Source organism: Copadichromis virginalis, linkage group LG12 (genome assembly GCF_057382275.1).
Source record: "Copadichromis virginalis isolate Kocher_CV1m ecotype Utaka linkage group LG12, C_Virginalis_male_GT1.1, whole genome shotgun sequence".
NCBI classification, from domain to species: domain Eukaryota; kingdom Metazoa; phylum Chordata; class Actinopteri; order Cichliformes; family Cichlidae; genus Copadichromis; species Copadichromis virginalis.
Genome location: NC_140629.1, coordinates 41032800 through 41054663, shown reverse-complemented (window position 1 = coordinate 41054663; position 21864 = coordinate 41032800). Strand labels below are relative to the sequence as shown.

The following is a 21864-nucleotide window of genomic DNA, read 5'->3' as shown; positions in this document are numbered from 1 at the left end:
CCACAAAGGTAAGGAAGATGAGACGGGTTCAAGCAGCTGCAGAAGACTGAGACAGACGAACAGACAGACAGGAGCATTGAGACACAGACAGACAGGTGGACCGACAGGTGGACAGATGATGGACGCAGACTTTGACTCTTGCGGTGGTAAGAAAAGAAAAAGAAGCGGCGGCGAGTGCTTGTGTGTTTTTCGTGTGAGCGCAGCCGGATTAGAGCGTCTGCTTCATCACATCATGTCACATTATTAATCTCATAATCTGTGTTACCATGGCAACATGGCAGACGACTCCTTAGGAGCTCAGAGGGTGGAGAGACTGTAGGTGGATATTATTGTCCGGAGGTCAAAGGTCACAGAGACAGGTGAAAGTATGATCCATGTCAGGTCACTGAGACGCGTCAGGTTAAATAAAGTTTATCAGCGCGGTCATAGATGATGTCACAGATTAATATTAACCTCCTAAGACCTGAACTCTTCCACGGCAGCATTTTTAATTTCTCTTTGATATTTGGGCTGATTGGGACCCGATCGATGTAAAAACAAAGAAACACCAGATTTTTTTTTTTTACCCAACTTTTGTTCCTATGAAAAATGAGAGCCACGTATGAGGACATTTGTTTTAAACTTTGATGGAACAGTGGTAGTATAATGTCCTCGTAAGTGGATATCAGGCCCTTGTAGAGCAAAAATTTGTATTTTGGTCTAGACAACCCAAAATGTGATGCCCACATATGTGGACACCAGGTCCTAGGAGGTTAAAGTACAAATCATTTTAAATGTGTTGTATCGGATACTAAAGTGCTTCATTATGTGGTCATGTATTGCGTAATAGGAAGAGATTATATATATTTATATATATATATATATATATATATATATATATAGATAGATATATATATATATATAGATATAGATATAGATATATGTCGATATATATATATAAACCAACTATTAATCCAATAATAAAAATTAGAAATTGAAAAGAAAAAAAAAATGCTGTCAACAGAAAAAAATCTAAACATTTCCAAATTTCACAATTAAACAGCTGATTTCCAAAATAATTTTTAAATTGTGATTTGAAATCCTGATTCCTCTCCTCCTTTCCAGTTCCACTTCTCTTCCTAAATCTTTCCCAAAGCTTTTCCAGTTATGGGATTAGCTTGTGCATTCAGCCTTTCTGCGACACTTTAAGCTCTTGTAGAAAAAAACCAAACTAGTCGTGCAGTGAAACGTGCAGGGTGATGCGACTGTGTCTACAGAGAGCATCTGTTGGAACGGCTCCAGGTTAGAGCCATTGCTCCCACACCTTGGTGCTGGTTCCAGGGGCGGGTCTAGAGAATTCTTCTTAGGGTGGCATGGAAATCAAAACATATTTCCTATAAATACAGTCTGCAGGTTTTCTTGGCTTTAGCCCAAGCATGAAGCCCAGTAAGTGGGTTGGAAAGCTGCACAGCATGAGACAGGTTGGTTAAAAATAACAGTTTAATTTAAGCTTCACACTCTGTTTATTACAAACATTCAAACTGGACTCTTCTTAACAGCTACAGTGACATTCAGCAGTGCCGTCACTGACACACGAGACAGAACAATGAGTACACTACGCACTAACTAACCACTAACTACACAACACTACACACTAACTACACGCTAACCTTTAACTACACGCTAACTAATCACGAACTACACAACACTACACACTAACTACACACTAACTAACCTTTAACCACACAACACTATACACTAAATACATGCTAAGTAACCACTAACTACACTCATAACATGCATACATTCATAAGCTAGCATGAGCCTACAAGGATGGGGCTACATGCAGGGATGCTAGCGTTAGCCATGTTACCTCCAACGTGTTATATCAGGTCAGGCTAAGTCCACCTGTATCTAGTCACAGGTCTCCATTTCACTGCCGTTTCTCTTTGTATGCATCATTTGTCCACGCTGTACATTTTCAGAGAGTGATAGGCAAGGCTTAATATCCAAGCAGCAGCACAAACACTTTAAAACATCTCCTTGGAAAAGTCGTTCACAGCAAACAGCAACACGTAGCTAGCCTATGTGTCGCTAATCAATCAGACAGCTGCTTACGTTGCACTGCATGCTTAACTGGATTGGTTTTTCTCCAAGGACTAAAATAGCCACAGAAAGGGTAGATGGAAAAGCTAATCCATTAGCAAATTTAATAGTAAATTTAATAGTAAATACGATAGCAAATCTAGTAGCTAACAGGAAAAGGTAACTGTATAGAAAAGGAGCAGTGGGACCACCATTTATTGTATAGTTTATCATTAATTATTAATTCATGAAACGCTTTACTTGCTGGTGCTGTACATTACTGAGTTGAGTTTATGAAAACAAGTAATCATTTTGCTAACTTCTCTATTGGTCAGTGAGGACAAGCTCATAGTGCCTCCTGCTGTGCAGTTTCTGTAAGACAGGATTAATAGGAGGTGGAACGACTGTCTGTGGGTGTGGATACTCCTGACTTTGAGCTTAAACACGAACAAATTGAAAAATTGTTTTACGTTAAATTCGATCTTTAATTATTTTATTCATTAAGACAATACTAAAGTACTCTTTATTTAATAATTTTATTTAAAAAACCATTTCTGAATCATTAATTGCATACAGGATCCAGAGAAAAGTACTAAACTCAGTTCTTGTTCTTCATGTTTACTGAGCTGTATCTTTGCTACACATGTGACCACATGCAACTACTTATATACGAACACAGTGACAAAGACATTCCCGCAAAGAGAATGGCGACTATGTCACCTGCCTTCTCCCTGAGATCAGCAGGGGGGCCCCCACTATCTATCCACACACCCTCCACCCCCCTTGTCCCACTCACTGTGATAAACCACATTTATGATGCTATCCTATATGTTTATAACTAAATGAAACAAAAGTGATATTAGTAAAACATGTGATCAACACATGAAGAAATTTCCATCACGATGGAATGACTGATTTATAAATACTGTTTTTATTTTCACACAAAACTATGAACTAAAAATGTTACTTATGTCTAAACAAATAAAAGAATTAAGGAATGAATTCATAAATTAATTTTCTCGTACAGATTTAATCCATCCATCCATCCATCCATCCATCCATCCATTCGCTTCCGCTTGTCCTTTTCAGGGTCGTGGGGGGCGCTGGAGCCTATCCCAGCTGTCATAGGGCGAGAGGCAGGGTACACCCTGGACAGGTCGCCAGTCTGTCGCAGGGCCAACACACAGGGACAGACAACCATTCGCACTCACATTCACTCACACATTCACACCTAGTGGCAATTTGGATTATCCAATTAACCTATCCCCACAAGCTGCATGTCTTTGGACGGTGGGAGGAAGCCGGAGTACCCGGAGAGAACCCACGCAAACACGGGGAGAACATGCAAACCACAGTTAATTATTCTGAATTGGCTTTCATCAGAAAAACTGATCAGATTTAATAAAACCCAGACCATCAAACAGTTAATCAGTAACTCTCATCAGTAACTTTTATCAACAGAACAAAGAATTTGTGCTCTGTGATTGGAGGATTTTACTCTCTGCTGAAAAAAACAAACTCACATTCAAATATATTAAAACAGATTTATGTAGAAGTTTTTAATTGGTTTCATGTTTATTTTGAACTGAATTTAAAATAACTACACAGAACATGCAGCTGTCCACAAATAAAGAAATCAAACAAGAGAAATACTTTTTATTTATTGGTTTCTCTTTTTGAATCATTTCTGTTTTATAATTTAAATATAAACACATAAAGGTTCAGTCAAGTTGGGACACAAATGGGTACAAACAGGAAAATAAAATTAAATATTTAACTAAACAAAACTAAATCAAAGCATATAATAAAATTAAAAAATCAAAATTCAGTTTTATTTACACAGCACCAAATCACAACAGCAGTCGCCTCAAGGCGCTTTATATTGTGAGGTAGACCCTACAAAGATAGATACAGAGAAAAACCCAACAATCATATGACCCCCTATGAGCAGCACTTTGGCGACAGTGGGAAGGAAAAACTCCCTTTTAACAGGAAGAAACCTCCGGCAGAACCAGGCTCAGGGAGGGGCGGGGCCATCTGCTGCGACCGGTTGGAGTTAGAGAAGGAAGACAGGATAAAGACATGCTGTGGAAGAGAGACAGAGGTTAATAACAGATATGATTCAATGCAGAGAGGTCTGTTAACACATAGTGAGTGAGAAAGGTGACTGGAAAGGAAAAACTCAATGCATCATGGGAATCCCCCGGCAGCCTACGTCTATTGCAGCATAACTAAGGGAGGATTCAGGGTCACCTGGTCCAGCCCTAACTATATGCTTTAGCAAAAAGGAAAGTTTGAAGCCTAATCTTGAAAGTAGAGATAGTGTCTGTCTCCTGAATCCAAACTGGAAGCTGGTTCCACAGAAGAGGGGCCTGAAAACTGAAGGCTCTGCCTCCCATTCTACTTTTAAATACTCTAGGAACAACAAGTAGGCCTGCAGAGCGAGAGCGAAGCGCTCTAATAGGGTGATATGGTACTACAAGGTCATTAAGATAAGATGGGGCCTGATTATTTAAGACCTTGTATGTGAGGAGCAGGATTTTGAATTCTGGATTTAACAGGAAGCCAAAACAGGAGAAATCTGCTCTCTCTTTCTAGTCCCTGTCAGGACTCTTGCTGCAGCATTTTGGATCAGCTGAAGGCTTTTCAGGGAGTTTTTAGGACTTCCTGATAATAATGAATTACAGTCGTCCAGCCTGGAAGTAATAAATGCATGAACTAGTTTTTCAGCGTCACTCTGAGACAGGATATTTCTAACTTTAGAGATGTTGCGCAACAACAAAATGAAGTTATTTTAAATGTAAAAACAATATAAATTAACTTAAGTTCAACTAAAATCACATGAAAGGTTTGATCAAACTTATTTAATCAAACAATTTAATTAAAAAAACAACAATTCTCCTTCACCGCTGGTAGTTACCATGGCAACAGCAGAACGTGGCAGCTGATTGATGATAAAAACTACAAATGCTCCCATGATGCATTCTGTCTGTTTCAGAGATGGGGGTGCGCAGACAGAGCATGCCCAGTGCCTCCACTACCGACACACCCACCGCCAGAGTGACGGTGAGCTCTCTCTCCCTCACACACACACACACTCTCTCTCTCTCTCGCCTGCTGAGATCAGCCTGTTGTTTCCATGGCAACAGGAGTTGAGCTGCTGTCAGCTGTAGATTAACTGACTGACCCCACCTGCTGGTGGGATTTATCTCCACACCAAACTCCATCGAATATCTGTGAATTTAACATCGCTCATTGATCACAGCAGCTAATACGGCTTCACCCGATTTCTTCTTCAGGGTTTTCTGTCTCGCAGGTTGAAGCAGTCGCTGCGTCGGACTCGATCTCAGCCCAAACTGTCTCGTCACAGCAGCTTACAGACCGGGCAGATCAATGCAGCTGACACTAGGTAACAGTCAGTTACCCAGAATTCCACTGGGGTCACTTACTTTGTTGTACAAGTACAGCCTGTCAGTTTAATGTCATATGACTGATCCTCTGTGTTGTGAGTAAACCTGCTATAATTTACAGCGTGCTATAAAAGTGAAGACCACAGGTCTCTGTCTGTCAGGATCCTGGGTCTCCTGACCCAGTGTTGAGTTTCTTCTTTGTTGCCCCGGTTTATTCTATAGAGTGTAGTGTCGTAGTTTTCTGAGTATTTAGTAGCTGCCCTCTGTGCCTCCTTTATGTTGGTCTCTGTGTTTCTTAGTTGCTCTGTCTCCCCTGTCAGCTGTATCCCCTAGTGAAGTCCGCGTTTCTGTGTTACATTTCCTGTTTTACTTTGAAGGTTTGTGTCCTACGTGAATGTGTTTCGCTTCCCTTGGCTGTCGTTGTGTCTGTTTCTCCCACCTGTGCTCCCCTTCTGTGTCTCATTCCCCTCGTTATTTCCCAGTGTATTTAAGCCCTGTGTTTCTCTGTGTCGGGATCTCCCTCATGCTGTGTGTTTCTCCCTGCGTCTTCATGTGTGTGTTTTGTTAGATTCTTCCCAGTTTAGGTTTTGTTGAGATTTCTGTTCAGCAATAAAAGCTGCCATTTTGAGTTTAAGTTTTGCCTCAGTTGAGTCTGCATTTTGGGTCCTTTTCCTGCCTGCACACAGCCGTTCCATGACGCTGTCAGTTTATGACCACCTGAGTATTCAGCATGGTGCGGCAGCGCTCAGGTCTCTGAGTTTGTCAAGATTTAATCTGAGCTGTTTCATTGCAGTAATACACTACAGTTTGTTCCCAAGTGAAATCCTGTATGCTTTGAAATTTCCTCTTGTGGAGTGCCAGTAAGGACACAGAGTACCAAATCCCCAAAACTCGATGTGCAGCATGATGAGGCTCGTATCCTGGACGAGCCCCCAAATCTGTAACTGTCCCTAACTTCACGGCTCAAAGGAACCTACGGTGAAAATTCATGATGCTGCTGCAGTTCACGAAAGTTTTAACAATCCAACCTTATTACTAACTCAGCAATCAGACACAGTCCTCTATTCTAGGTTTTATATAAGAAGATTGCATTTAATACTTGGATGAAAATCCTCTGCTGCCAGTGACTGTATCAGGTACCCATGGACCACATGCTGGTTCCTCCTTGAGATGCTCTGCAGGTCACTGTAGTTTGTATTAAATCCCTGAAAATCTGGTCAGCTGACCTGAGATCAGCTGACTGACTTTAAGAGTATCTCATTTGTTGGGTTTTTTGCAGTTTGCTTTGGCTCCGTACCCACAGAGCACAGCGCTGTCATCAGTAACCACCAAAGAGCAGCTTCCTTGCAGCCGGACATGCCCACGCCATGATGCTGCCGCCATCATGTTAGACAAATGGATGCTTTAGACCATCATCTTTTCTCTCCATCATACAACTATCTCTCAACTTCATGTGCACAAACACATCTTTAGATGCCACTGGCCTGTAGGTGTGAATAGACTGCAGAGTCCTGGCCTGACGAGGTGGCTCTTCTGTGTTGTAGCCAGAGGTTGTTTGGTTTCCCCGATGTATAAATCCTGCCAATCCTCCTGCACTTACCAGCGTACACTATGTTACTCTGTTTGTGTCGGGCGACCCGATCCTTGGGGTGGACCAGTTTTTGGCGCAGCGTGTTTGGGGTTTAAAAGCCACAGAGACGCGGTGTTTAGATAAAATGCGTCTCAACTGCTCCTGACATGTACGGGATCACTACAGGTTTTCGCTTGGGCGGCGGTTGTCCTTCTCTCCTGGATCAGCTGGAGCTTTCTTTAGGAGCCTTCCCAGCTTTGACAAAAGTCCAGCTGGGATAACCACATTTACTCAGGGCCTTCTTGATGTTCTTCTGCCTCCCTGGCTGCTGTGTCTGTGGGGATGGTGTTCGCTCTGTGTTGTAGCGTCCTGATGACACCCAGTTTGTGCTCCAGTGGATGATGAGAGTCAAACCTTAGATACTGATCCGTATGTGAAGGTTTACGGTACACGTCAGCTTTTAGATGTCCCCCATTACTGATGGAAATCTCACAGTCTAAGAAGGCTAACCTGCCACTGTTCATATCCTCCCTGGTGAATTTGATGTGTCGGTCCACCGAGTTAATGTGGTAATGTGGTACGTCCTGAGATTTGATTTTCACCCAGGTGTCATCCACATACCTGAACCAATGGCTTGGTGGTGTTCCAGGGTAGGATAGCAAAGCCCTCTTTTCCACTTCTTCCATGTACAAATTGGCCACGATAATAATAATAGTAATAATACATTTTATTTATAGGTGCCTTTCAGACCCTCAAGGTCACCTTACAGTAACACGATGGGTGAAACTGGGGAGCTCATGGCACACCCATGTTTCTGCCTGTAGAACTGAGCCTTGTATGTGAAGTAGGTGGAATGAAGACACAGTTCAAACACACTTGGTCAATGCTGAGAGTGGTCCTGTTGCTGAGGTTGGGGTCATCCTGTAGTCTCTTACGAACTACCTCCAACGCTTCCGTGACTGGGATGCAAGTGGAGAGAGATGTAATGTCGTATGAGACCATGGTTTCATCTGCCTCCATAATGACATCTCTCACCTTCTCAACAAAATCCAGGATGTTCTGGATGTGGTGTTCAGAGCTGCCTACCAACGGGTTGAGGATCGAAGCCAGAAGCTTGGAGATGTTATAGGTGACCTAGTTGATCATGCAGACAATCGGTCTTAAAGGTGCACCCTGTTTATGTATCTTCAGTAAACCATACAGACTTGGTGTGGCTCTGGTATGAGGTCTGGTCGATAGCCTTGTCTTGTTCTAACTGCTTCAGACAGTCTATCACCCTCTTCCTGTAACCACTTCCTGGGTCTCATTTCAGGGGCTCAAGTGTTTTTGTCACTGAGCAGTGACAACATGCTAGCTTCAGTCATTGTGCAGATATACTGTTTATGAGGTTTAGTCAGCTGAGTCTGAAGGAGTCACCTGATGATGATGAAACGTTTCTCCCACTGAAAACGTCCAGGTGAACAGAATCAACCTTTGGGATGTACCTACCTGGATGACCGAGTGTGCATCAAGCCTTTGTTAGATGTATTACAGTGTGTTCTTCCTGAGTGCACCTAGAGGTTTGCACCTTGTTGTAAACTCTCTGTCTCTTGGTCTACAGCTTCCCAGCGATGCTCCTGCCATGTTCCTGACCTGGCTTATGTTTCCAATCATTTTAATAAATCTGTCATCATCCACTCTTCTGAGCTGCTCACTGCTCTCATTGTTGTTTCTGCTCTCTGATTATTTTATTCTTGTATTATCAGCCTAGTGATGGCCTCCTTCACTGACATCTTTCATGTCGTGCTTACAGTTAACGGTTATATCAGCTCTGTTATCTGTTATCAGCTTCATTAGTCCTGGAATGATGAGGGAACAGGCTTCACCTTTCAGGCAGGTGACAGTCCAGTGCCTTTGGGGATTGTGTGTAAACATGTTTGTGAAGTATTAAAACCAAACTTTTATGAACGCCTGAGTTAAAGCTGGGCGCGAGCGTATGCAGCAGCGTCTGAGCGGCTGCGTGTGGAGGTTGGTGTTGATATAAAACCGGGGAGAGATGCGGCGTTTGATTCCTGCCTCGATGACACCAAATGGAAAATTCCACTTTCTGCTGCAGACAGGAAGTGTGTGCGTACAGGACCAGAGAAGAAGAAGCTCAGAGCGGCTGCAATAACACGCGTGTAACCGCAGCCTGTTTAACACATCAACACGTATCGTACATGTGCGCTGCTGGGGGGGGGGGGGGGGCACCCCTGACAGGCCAGCAGAGGAGACAAGGAGGATAAAGAGGAGCAGAGAGAGAGGAAGTAGGGCAGCCTCACTGCAGGGGAGGGGCAAGAGCTGACAGACAAGGGGGGTGAGTCACATAGAGACAGACAGAGAGAGAGAGAGTGAGGAAGGGGAGGGAGGGCTGAAGCTGTGAAGCATCAGAAACAGCAAACACACACAGACAGACAGACAGGTTCATCCACACAGCATCAGCAGCTTCTCCATCTTCCTCCTCCTCTTCCTCCTGCTCGCTGCTGAAGGAGGCCATGAATTTATAGCTGTCTCCTCCTCCTCCTCCTCAGCAGGATGCTCGGTGAGTGTCTTTGATCCTCTTTGTCCTCCGATCAGAAAAATGTGCTGCAGTGGATTTCTGCTTTGTGTGTGTGTGTGTGTGTGTGTGTGTGTGTGTGTGTGTGTGTTGGGGAGGTGCGTGCATGCTGCCGTCTTCCACCTGATTTGCATTTCCATGCATGATTCGTTTCTGTGTGTGTGTTAGCATGGCTGCAATCTGCACATAGCTAGCGTGCTATGCTGTGTTCCTGTGTGTAGCACACAGCATAGCAAGGTTACACACAGACACACACAGACATGCAGCATTAGCCATATAACCAGCTTGTTAAGACAAGATGACGAGCTAACCGAGCAACACACCCGTCCTGCTGTGTGTGTATAAAAAGCTAAAGAGGGTCATCATCATCTTGTTTATCATCAGTTCAATTCAATTTTATTTACACAGCGCCAAATCACAACAACAGTCGCCTCAAGATGCTTTTTTGTGAGGTAGACCCTACAATAATACATACAGAGAAAAGCCCAACAATCATATGACCCCATATGAGAAAGCACTGTGGCGACAGTGGGAAGGAAAAACTCCCTTTTAACAGGAAGAAACCTCCAGCAGAACCAGGCTCAGGGAGGGGCGGGGCCATCTGCTGTGATTGGTTGGGGTGATAGAAGGAAGACAGGATAAAGACATGCTGTGGAAGAGAGACAGAGGTTAATAACAGATATGATTCAATGCAGAGAGGTCTGTTAACACATAGTGAGTGAGAAAGGTGACTGGAAAGGAAAAACTCAATGCATCATGGGAATCCCCCGGCAGCCTACGTCTATTGCAGCATAACTAAGGGAGGATTCAGGGTCACCTGGTCCAGCCCTAACTATATGCTTTAGCAAAAAGGAAAGTTTGAAGCCTAATCTTGAAAGTAGAGATAGTGTCTGTCTCCTGAATCCAAACTGGAAGCTGGTTCCACAGAAGAGGGGCCTGAAAACTGAAGGCTCTGCCTCCCATTCTACTTTTAAATACTCTAGGAACAACAAGTAGGCCTGCAGAGCGAGAGCGAAGTGCTCTAATAGGCTGATATGGTACTACAAGGTCATTAAGATAAGATGGGGCCTGATTATTTAAGACCTTGTATGTGAGGAGCAGGATTTTGAATTCTGGATTTAACAGGAAGCCAATCATCATCACTGCTTAGTGTTGACCTGTCCACCTCAGACACCGACAGGCCACGGTGCCTTAAATCTGCAGTCCAGCAGGGGGAGACTCTGCTGTGATTTGTTAGGAGTGAGGAAATGAGCCCAGGTGTTATTCAGGTCTCATTGGATAAAAAGTGATGGTTGTCATGGAAGAGAAGGTCCAGTCACAGTCTGAGAGGAGCGGGAAGCAGGGGGAGGGTTCTGGGGAGGTGGCGTGCAGTGGATCGGACGCTGTGATGGAAATATCGTCACACAGTTTCAGTTCAACGTACCAAATCACAGCATTGCCATGATGTCATTCACTGGTTAGTGATGCCTCCATGTTCATGTTTCCAGAGGTGCTAATGCTAATGCTAGCAGAATCATTTAGCAAGAGTGACATCAAATCAAATTGCACAGCCTTCATGAATGGTCTGTTAGTACAGTAACCTCACAGCAGCCATATTATTGTCAAAAAGGCCACGCCCCTAACATTGCAGACTAAAACGTTTGAGTTATAACAACATGCTTTCCTGTGCACGTGTTATGAAGGAGGAAGCTTGAGTATCAAGCTGTAAACATGTTTATTTCAACATGGCAGTTTGTAGGGACTGACTCACTGCTGCCTCTGCTGCATGGCAGAGGCACTGCAGGTGTGTGGACGAGTGCATTTGGCTCTCAGTGTCCAAATACACCAAAACTACTGGATGGGGTGTTTGAGGTGAGAGGAGGGCTGTCCATCGGACAGTCGGCTGCTGGTCATCGTTCGTACTTCCTGTTGTCGTGTTTACGTCTGTCAGTGAGCAGACTGACCGTGTCCGTTCACACTGACTCTGTAAGCTCTGCAGCCTCTCCCTGAACTGTGACACATTTGCACATGATAAATAAATAAATGTTGTGGAGAAGCCGAGATCAGCTTTGTTTTCTGCATCGGAGTTAATCAGGTCGGCGTGTGGTGGCTGCCTCCCTGCGCACTCCGTCAGAGCTGCTGTGGTTGTGTTCGGTCCGGAGGACAGGAAGCTGGGTTTCTGCTTGTTAACAGCTCCGTGGAGGAGTGAGTTATGTAACGAATGGAGGCCTGTGTGGTGGAGACATGCAGAGGTCTCCTCGCTCAGTGATGAACGTGGCCTCAGAGGCTGGTGGAGCATCGAGGCACCGCAACGGGATCTTTCCCAGAGGTGCCCTTTGTTTTAATTCTCGGGCTTTACGAGAGCAGCTGTGCATGATTCACAGCTCAGAATAATCCATATTCATACTCAGCCTGCATCCTCTACCTGAAAAACCCTTCCCTAAAATGCCACTTTCTTCTGAGGGGCAGCACCTCAGACCCATTTCAGAGCGTCAGACATGAAGTCCAGGTGTGCCAATGAGGAGCATCATCTCACGATGCAACAGGAAGCACCAAGCCCAGCATGACATCTGTACGTGTAATCACATGTGCTGCAGCAAAGTTTGGAAGCAGATGAAATGACTCTGGCTGAATATGAATCCTGAGCTTTTACTCCATCACTGGCTCGTACATTTGTTTCTAACGCCGCGTCACACTGTAATACTTCAGAACCGCCTTCTTTTATTAAATGTAACTTTACTTTATGACACCTCAAATGTCTTGAAAAGTATCAAACTGATTGGCTTGTGCTGAACCAATCAGAGGTCCTGATTAGGTTCTCCTTGACCTCCTGAGCTTCAGCCCAACAGTTGTTTCAGCTCCACCTTGCTCTACAGCTCCAGGTGAACCTGATCACACTCGCTGCATCACTCGGTCTCTGTTGTCAGATCCAAGTCAAATCTCATGTTCATTTTTCAGTGTAGATCACCTTCTTTGTGTCCCTGGAGACGTCCAGGAGACGTCCTAGACTTCTCTGACAATCCAGGTTTGGGATCCATGCCTCTGGAAACTCGATGAGTGCGTCTTCCTGTCCTGTTAGTAATCACACTGTGTATGTTTGTTTCAGGTGTGTGATGCGTCGGCTGCGTTGCGGTAGCCAGGAGTCGTTGCTAAGCACTGGCTGTGTATCGTCTCTCGAGCTCAGGATGGACCAATCAGTGATTATTAAGCCGGTTCACTCATCCCTGCTGGGACAGGACTACTGCTTCGAGGTGACGCAAACAACACACACAAACTGCAGCACTCCCAAAACCGAGGTGTCCCAACACAATCATTTACATACTGCTCTGTGCCTGCCTATTACACCAGCCTATTAATCAACCAAAGACCCAGACAGACTTTTAATTCATTTGAAAGCCTGATGCTTAGCCTCGTCCACCCCAGCTGTAAAACTCAGAAACCAGTCTTACTTGTTATCATCTATCGTCCACCTGGGCCTTACACAGAGTTTCTGTCTGATTTCTCAGACTTTATATCTAATTTAGTTCTGAGCTCAGATAAAATAATTATTGTGGGTGATTTTAACATCCATGTAGATGCTAAAAATGACAGCCTCAACATGGCATTTAATCTGTTATTAGACTCAATTGGTTTCTGTCAAAATGTAAAAGAACCCACCCACCACTTTAATCACACTCTAGATCTTGTTTTAACATATGGCATAGAAACTGAACATTTAACAGTGTTTCCTGAAAACCCTCTCCTGTCTGATCATTTCCTGATAACATTTACATTTACAATAATTGATTACACAGCGGTGGAGAGTAGACTTTATCAAAGTAGATGTCTTTCTGAAAGCGCTGTAACTAAGTTTAAGAATATAATCCACCCACTGTTATCATCTTCAATGCCCTGTACCAACACAGAGCAGAGCAGCTATCTGAACGCTACCCCAACAGAGGTCGATTATCTTGTTAATAATTTCACCTCCTCACTACGTACGACTCTGGATACTGTAGCTCCTGTGAAAACTAAGGTCTCTAATCAGAAGTACCTGACTCCGTGGTATAATTCTCAAACACGTAGCCTAAAGCAGATGACTCGTAATCTGGAGAGGAAATGGCGTGTCACAAATTTAGAGGATCATCATTTAGCCTGGAGAAATAGTTTGCTGCTTTATAAGAAAGCCCTCCGCAAAGCCAGAACATCTTACTATTCATCACTGATTGAAGAAAATAAGAACAACCCCAGGTTTCTCTTCAGCTCTGTAGCCAGGCTGACAAACAGTCAGAGCTCTGTTGAGCCAACCATCCCTTTAACGTTAACTAGTAATGACTTCATGAACTTCTTCACAAATAAAATTTTTATCATTAGAGAAAAAATTACCAGTAATCATCCCACAGATGTAATATTATCTACAGCTACTCTTAGTACCATTGATGTTAAGTTAGACTCTTTTTCTCCAATTGATCTTTCTGAGTTAACTTCAATAATTACTTCCTCCAAACCATCAACCTGTCTTTTAGACCCCATTCCTACAAAACTGCTCAAAGAAGTCCTGCCATTAATTAATTCTTCGATCTTAAATATGATCAACCTATCTCTAATGATCAGCTATGTACCACAGGCCTTCAAGCTGGCTGTAGTTAAACCTTTACTCAAAAAGCATCTCTAGACCCAGCAGTCTTAGCTAATTATAGGCCAATCTCCAACCTTCCTTTATATCAAAAATCCTTGAAAGAGTAGTTGTCAAACAGCTAACAGATCATCTGCAGAGGCTTATTTGAAGAGTTTCAGTCAGGTTTCAGAGCTCATCACAGCACAGAAACAGCTTTAGTGAAGGTTACAAATGATCTTCTTATGGCCTCTGACAGTGGACTCATCTCTGTGCTTGTCCTGCTAGACCTCAGTGCAGCGTTCGATACTGTCGACCATAATATCCTATTAGAGCGATTAGAACATGCTGTAGGTATTACAGGTACTGCACTGCAGTGGTTTGTATCATATCTATCTAATAGACTCCAGTTTGTGCATGTAAATGGAGAGTCCTCTTCACACACTGAGGTTAATTATGGAGTTCCACAGGGTTCAGTGCTAGGACCAATTCTGTTTACATTATACATGCTTCCCTTAGGCAGCATCATTAGAAGACATAGCATACATTTACACTGCTATGCAGATGACACCCAGCTCTATCTGTCCATGAAGCCAGATAACACACACCAATGAGTTAAACTGCAGGAATGTCTTAAAGACATAAAGACCTGGATGGCCGCTAACTTTCTGCTTCTTCATTCAGATCAAACTGAGGTTATTGTACTCGGCCCTGAAAAGCTTAGAAATATGGTATCTAAGCAGATTCTTACTCTGGATGGCATTACCTTGGCTTCCAGTAACACTGTGAGGAACCTTGGAGTCATTTCTGACCAGGACATGTCCTTCAACGCACATATTAAACAAATATGTAAGACTGCTTTCTTCCATTTGTGCAACATCTCTAAAGTTAGAAATATCCTGTCTCAGAGTGACGCTGAAAAACTAGTTCATGCATTTATTACTTCCAGGCTGGACGACTGTAATTCATTATTATCAGGAAGTCCTAGAAACTCCCTGAAAAGCCTTCAGCTAATCCAAAATGCTGCAGCAAGAGTCCTGACAGGGACTAGAAAGAGAGAGCAGATTTCTCCTGTTTTGGCTTCCTGTTAAATCCAGAATTCAAAATCCTGCTCCTCACATACAAGGTCTTAAATAATCAGGCCCCATCTTATCTTAATGACCTTGTAGTACCATATCACCCTATTAGAGCACTTCGCTCTCGCTCTGCAGGCCTACTTGTTGTTCCTAGAGTATTTAAAAGTAGAATGGGAGGCAGAGCCTTCAGTTTTCAGGCCCCTCTTCAAATCAAATCAAATCAAATCAAATCACTTTTTTATTGTCACATCACATGTGCAGGCACACTGGCACAGCACATGCGAGTGAAATTCTTGTGTGCGAGCCCCACAAGCAACAGAGATGTGCAAACACAACAACACAAACGAGCAAAATACAAGAATGGCCAACCTGAAACTAATAAATATATGTACAATATATAATAGTGTATGCATTTCTGGATGTGTATACTAAATATTTTCCTACGTGTGTGTATACACATTTTTACAAATTAAATAGTAAAAAAAAAAAAAATAAATAATAATAATAATAATAATAATAATAATAAAATATATAAAATATACAGAGTTGAATATGTGCAAAACAAGTGGCATTTATATACAGTGTGGAGTGCATAATGTTGAAGTTCCAGTAGTGAAACTGAGGTGTCTATGACGTGTTCAGCAGTCTGATGGCCTGGTGGAAAAAGCTGTCTCTCAGTCTGCTGGTACGGGACCGGATGCTGCAGAACCTCCTTCCTGATGGAAGCAGTCTGAACAGTTTATGGCTGGGGTGACTGGAGTCCTTGATGATCCTCCCCGCTTTCCTCAGGCAGCGCTTCCTGTAGATGTCTTGGAGGGAGGGAAGCACACCTCCAATTATCCGTTCAGAGCACCGCACTACTCGCTGGAGAGCTTTGCAGTTGTAGGCGGTGCTGTTGCCATACCAGGTGGTGATGCATCCAGTGAGGATGCTCTCAATGGCACAGTGATAGAAGGTCCTGAGGATGCGGGGGCTCATGCCGAATCTTTTCAGTCTCCTGAGAAAGAAGAGGCGCTGCTGCGCCTTCTTCACTGTTTTGTTTGTGTGTACTGACCACGTAAGATCCTCAGCCAGATGTACTCCAAGGAACCGGAAGCTGCTCACTCTCTCCACAGCAGCGCCGTTGATGGTGATGGGGGTGTGTACTTCTCTGCACCTCCGGAAGTCCACTATCAACTCCTTTGTCTTTGCGACGTTGAGGGTGGGATGGTTGTCTTGACACCAGTGGGTCAGGGCGCTGACCTCCTCCCTGTAAGCCGTCTCATCACCGTTGGTGATAAGACCCACCACTGTAGTGTCGTCCGCAAACTTCACAATGATGTTGGAGCTGTTAGTGGCTGTGCAGTCGTAGGTGTAGAGTGGAACCAGCTTCCAGTTTGGATTCGGGAGACAGACACTATCTCTACTTTCAAGATTAGGCTTCAAACTTTCCTTTTTGCTAAAGCATATAGTTAGGGCTGGACCAGGTGACCCTGAATCCTCCCTTAGTTATGCTGCAATAGACGTAGGCTGCCGGGGATTCCCATGATGCATTGAGTTTTTCCTTTCCAGTCACCTTTCTCACTCACTATGTGTTAACAGACCTCTCTGCATTGAATCATATCTGTTATTAACCTCTGTCTCTCTTCCACAGCATGTCTTTATCCTGTCTTCCTTCTCTCACCCCAACCAATCACAGCAGATGGCCCCGCCCCTCCCTGAGCCTGGTCCTGCTGGAGGTTTCTTCCTGTTAAAAGGGAGTTTTTCCTTCCCACTGTCGCCAAAGTGCTGCTCATAGGGGATCATATGATTGTTGGGTTTTTCTCTGTATGTATTATTGTAGGGTCTACCTCACAATATAAAGCGCCTTGAGGCGAATGTTGTTGTGATTTGGCGCTGTGTAAAAAAAATTGCATTGAACTGAATTGAATTGACCTGCGTTACCTCACAATTCCAGCAGAGGGCAGGGCAGAATCCCAACTGTAAAACACAAATATGACGAAGCTTTGTGATCGAGGTTTCTGATCACCATCAGATCCATTGTTGTGTTTCACACGGATCAGTTTCCGACTTGTTTTCATTTATTTTTTACAGGTTTTCATCTCAACTTTCAAAATGTCTTTTATTTTGAAAGAATGTTTATCAGAATAACCGCAGCCTCGTTTAACGCCTTCAAATCTACCAGAGGAAGTGACATTATTACAGAACATCTGTTCAACCAATGATTTTCATCAGATTTCCACGTCTCCTTCATCGAGCTGTAAATCAAGTTTAAAGTCTCACAGCTCCGATGTGCAGCCATCGCTTTACTGAGCGTGCTGAGTAACAAAATCATTCACTTTAGTTCAAAGTGAAAATCTTCAAAGCAAAGTTTCTGCTGCTTTCACCTCTCAGATTATTTTACAGAGAAATGTTTACATTGTTTAGCGACTTTATCACCAAATGGTAATGTCTCTGATTGGAATGTGCTCATTTTGTATAAAACCACTAGCTCTAATCTGGCTTAACAGAGAACCGATAACCTCGGCGGTGTTATCTCTGATGAACGCCTGACTTTGTTGAGCTGCGTGCGGCCCTGAGACTCGTCTGCATTTCATCCACACAAACAGCAAACAGAGTTTCAGGAACTACAGATGTTACCTGATCGGACACGTTGAGGTCAGAGTCATCATCCGAGATGGCTCTGACTGTAACCCTCGTCATCAGGACTTTCTCATGGTTGGAAACATTTTTCTGTCATGTTTTGTTAATCAGGTCACAAAAACGATCCAAAGCTTCTCTCTCAGAGGGACAGCGTTTGGTTGGAAGACACAAGGGTTTCACTCAGCTGACATCGGTGCCCTCTTGTGTCTCCGTGGTTGCCTGTCTCCTAGGTAACAACCTCGACGGGAACAAAGTGTTTCTCGTGTCGCTCAGCAGCAGAAAGAGACAAATGGATGGAGAACCTGCGACGTGCTGTTCACCCCAACAAGGACAACAGCCGGCGGCTGGAGAACGTGCTGACGGTGTGGGTGGTGGAGGCCAAAGACCTGCCCGCCAAGAAACGGTAGGCGGCGCTGCACCAGCCCACCTGCTCCAAGTATCACAGTTACATCTGTGAGCTGCAGGGAAACAGTAGAACACAAACAGTAATCCTACTATGTTTAGTGCAGGTAGTAACTAGATTACTTCTACTACATGTAGTAATCAGAGCATTTGTGCTACCGGCAGTAATTAGAGTATCGCAGACATTCCTGCAGTTTAACTAATCCGGTCGTTAAGTGATGACGTGACGAATCCTACTTCCGGGTCTAAAGTAGTCTGCGTTTAATATGGCTTTTGTGTTGTTAACATGTTTAATGTTATGTATTTTCTTCTATTTGATCTCAAAAAGCTCCTAAAACAGTCAGTGATCACTGTTGACCTCCCTCGGCTTTTATTACCGCTAATCATTTATTTAAGCTCAGTTTTTAAAACCTTAGGATGTAACTACAGCCCAGCCCATGCAGCAGTATATGAATGACTAACCTCGTATTGTGGATGGATTATCTCAGTTGTTCTCCTGGCTGAAGTTTGGTCCTTTTACAGCATCCTGCCATGCGATTACATTTGTTCCTGACCACCGAGAACACTCACGTTAACTTTTATCGAGTGGAAAAAAAGTTAGCTTGTTTATATTATGCTAACATAGCTGTGTCGCTAGCGGTCACGTAGCACATCATTATATACCAGCTAGCCCAACTCCAGTAACCCTACAAACGTCACTGCTGTTTAGTTTTCTGTCTTCATTTATGTTGGAAGTGATAACAGAGCTGTACGTTTGCATTTGTTTCCAAAACCCCGCAGTCAGGACATGCTATATTGTATTTAGATAGAAGCTAGCGAGCTAACTCCCTGCTAACTTCTAACTCCGTTAAATGTCATAAATTCCGTTTTCATGGATGCCTGGATGTTAAACTCAATTGTTACACCTGGTAGATCAGAACGCTGATCATTTTATTAAAGATGAAAGACTTTAGACAGTTTTTCAACTCTCAGTAATGCCATAGTGATCGTTTGATATATGGACCTGCAGCAGAGTTTAGGCCCAGACACAGCTAGTGACGTCAGACTTAACGACCGGATAGTGTGTGTGGACACATAAAGTTGGGTGTCATCTGCATAGCAGTGTAAATGTATGTTACGCCTTCTAAAGGTGGACGTGGCTCGCACTGTGCTGGCGCTAGCTAGAGCGAAGGACCCAACATCTGTGTCGCGCTGGGTGCTGCAGTCAATTTTTACAGCTGCTGTACGTGTACGAGATGCGCCCGCTTCCTGTCATTTCCAAACACGTATCTCTGACTTTGTTTAGTTAGTGACGTTTCCACAGCACAGCTCTCCTGCCGAGGTCCACAGAGACATGAAACAAATGACTTACTCAAAGCAGTTGTACTATGAGCACGGCGTGCGCGCGCCCTCGCTGGCGTGCACTTTGCTTGACGCAGCAGGAAACTGCTGCAATCGAAATGAATATGTTTCTATTAGATTACTGTGATTCAAACCACTTGCAGTAATCATAGTACTTGTACTGCATATAATAACTGCAGGACTTGTGCTGCAGATAATAATGGTAGTACTTTTACTGCAAACAGCTATTGCAGTACTTATATTGTAGATTGCTGAAGTGTGCTGCAGATAGTAGTTGTAGTACTGTAGGTATTTATTTATTTATTCTGTGTACTACTGAATCTGTTTATTTGTATTCAAACACAGTACTGCTGTACTTATTCTTAGTTTATGTGTAGTTTTACAGTTTGCACCTTCGATCCATGAGGACGACATTTCACACGACCCGACCACTAATCACAGTACATGTACTGCAGGTACTTCTGCGAGCTGTGTCTGGACGATAGCCTCTACGCTCGGACGTCCTGTAAGCTGAAAACTGACAACATCTTCTGGGGCGAGCGCTTCGATTTCAGCAGCCTCCCACCTGTCGCCTCCATCACGCTGCACCTGTACAAGGACACCGACCGGAAGAGGAAGAAGGACAAAAGCAGCTACGTCGGGTTAGTCAACATCCCGGTCGCCACGGTGACTGGCAGACAGCTGGTGGAGAAGTGGTACACACTGAGCACGCCCAGTACAATCCGAGGTATGTAGATCCACTCGGGCTCGTGCGCTGAGGTGTCTCATTTGTGTCACCCTCTTAACCTGTCCCACCCGATTTCAGGTAAGTCGTCTGTGCCAACAGTGAGGGTCAAAGCACGTTACCAGAGTATCGTCATCCTGCCGATGGAGCAGTACAAAGAGTTTGCGGAGTACATCAGTTCCAACTACCTGCTGCTCTGCTCCACCTTGGAGGCCTCAATCAGCCTGAGAGCGAAGGAGGAGCTCGCTGCTGCACTCGTGCACATCCTGCACAGCACGGGCAAGGCCAAGGTAACCCCGCCCACCACACCTGAACTCTACACCTGGCCTGCCACCACCACCTGTTCTTCTTTCAGCCCAGTGACCTTTCACCCCTCACTGCAGGACTTCCTGACCGACCTGATGATGTCAGAGGTGGACCGTTGCCGTGACAACGACCAGCTGATCTTTAGAGAGAACACATTGGCGACCAAAAGCATTGAGGAATACCTGAAGCTGATTGGACAGAAATACCTACAGGATGCACTTGGTACACACACACACACACACACACACACACACACACACACACAAGCCCCCCAGTGTGCTTATTGTGATATTTATTGATCAGCTGTGTGTGTGTGTGTGTGTGTGTGTGTGTGTCCAGGTGAGTTCATCAAAGCTCTGTACGAGTCTGATGAGAACTGTGAGGTGGACCCGTCTCGCTGTGCGACCTCTGACCTCGCGGAGCATCAGGCCAACCTGAGGATGTGCTGCGAGCTGGCATTTTGCAAAATTCTTGACTCATACAGGTACGCACACAAGATCACGCACACCACTGACGCTCCAGGCCGGCACACGCTGACTCTTGCCGATTGTCACTCAGGGTCTTCCCCCGGGAGCTGAAGGAGGTGTTTGGGTCATGGCGGCAGGAATGCGGCAACCGAGGACGGCCAGACATCAGCGAGCGCCTCATCAGCGCCTCGCTGTTCTTGCGCTTCCTGTGTCCGGCCGTGATGTCGCCATCACTATTCGACCTGATGCAGGAATACCCTGATGAACGCACAGCGAGAACCCTGACGCTGATCGCCAAAGTGATTCAGAACCTTGCCAACTTCAGCAAGTACGCCACGGCTTTTATTGTGAAACAATACAGGGCTTTTATTTGGAAAGGACAGCAGCCTTTTTTCTAACGGGGTGTAGGCCTTTTATTTTGATGGAATACAGGGTTTTTAATTTTGAAAGGACTCCAAGGCTTTTATTCTAAAGGAGCAAAGAATTTTAAAAAGAATTTATTTTGAAAGCAGTTTAGGGCTTTTTTTAAAGGACTTTTATTCTGAAGGAGTGATGAGTATTTATGGTGAAGGAGTGGAAGGCTTTTAGTTCTGAAAGCAGTTCAGGACCAGTATTCTGGAAGAAGCCCAGGGCTTTTATTGTGACGTACCAAGCCTGTTCTGAAGTAGTGCAGAGCTTTTACTTTGAAGTCTTTGTACCTGCACTGTGCACGGCTACCTGCCAACTGTATGCGT

The 21864-nt window shown here is 44.3% G+C and overlaps 1 protein-coding gene across 1 annotated transcript in view; it reads left to right on the top strand.

The window, feature by feature from the left end:
- LOC146697851 (disabled homolog 2-interacting protein-like) overlaps positions 1–21864 on the top strand; it is a 33782-nt gene that overhangs the window by 3537 nt on the left and 8381 nt on the right. The window contains exons 3-12 of the mRNA XM_085476620.1: positions 1–146; positions 5063–5130; positions 5364–5473; positions 12705–12849; positions 18121–18293; positions 20089–20360; positions 20439–20647; positions 20741–20885; positions 21003–21147; positions 21222–21458. The exon at positions 1–146 is cut by the window's left edge and continues 95 nt beyond it. Coding sequence (XP_085332746.1) covers positions 1–146; positions 5063–5130; positions 5364–5473; positions 12705–12849; positions 18121–18293; positions 20089–20360; positions 20439–20647; positions 20741–20885; positions 21003–21147; positions 21222–21458 — 1650 coding nt within the window. The remainder of the gene's footprint in view (positions 147–5062; positions 5131–5363; positions 5474–12704; positions 12850–18120; positions 18294–20088; positions 20361–20438; positions 20648–20740; positions 20886–21002; positions 21148–21221; positions 21459–21864) is intronic.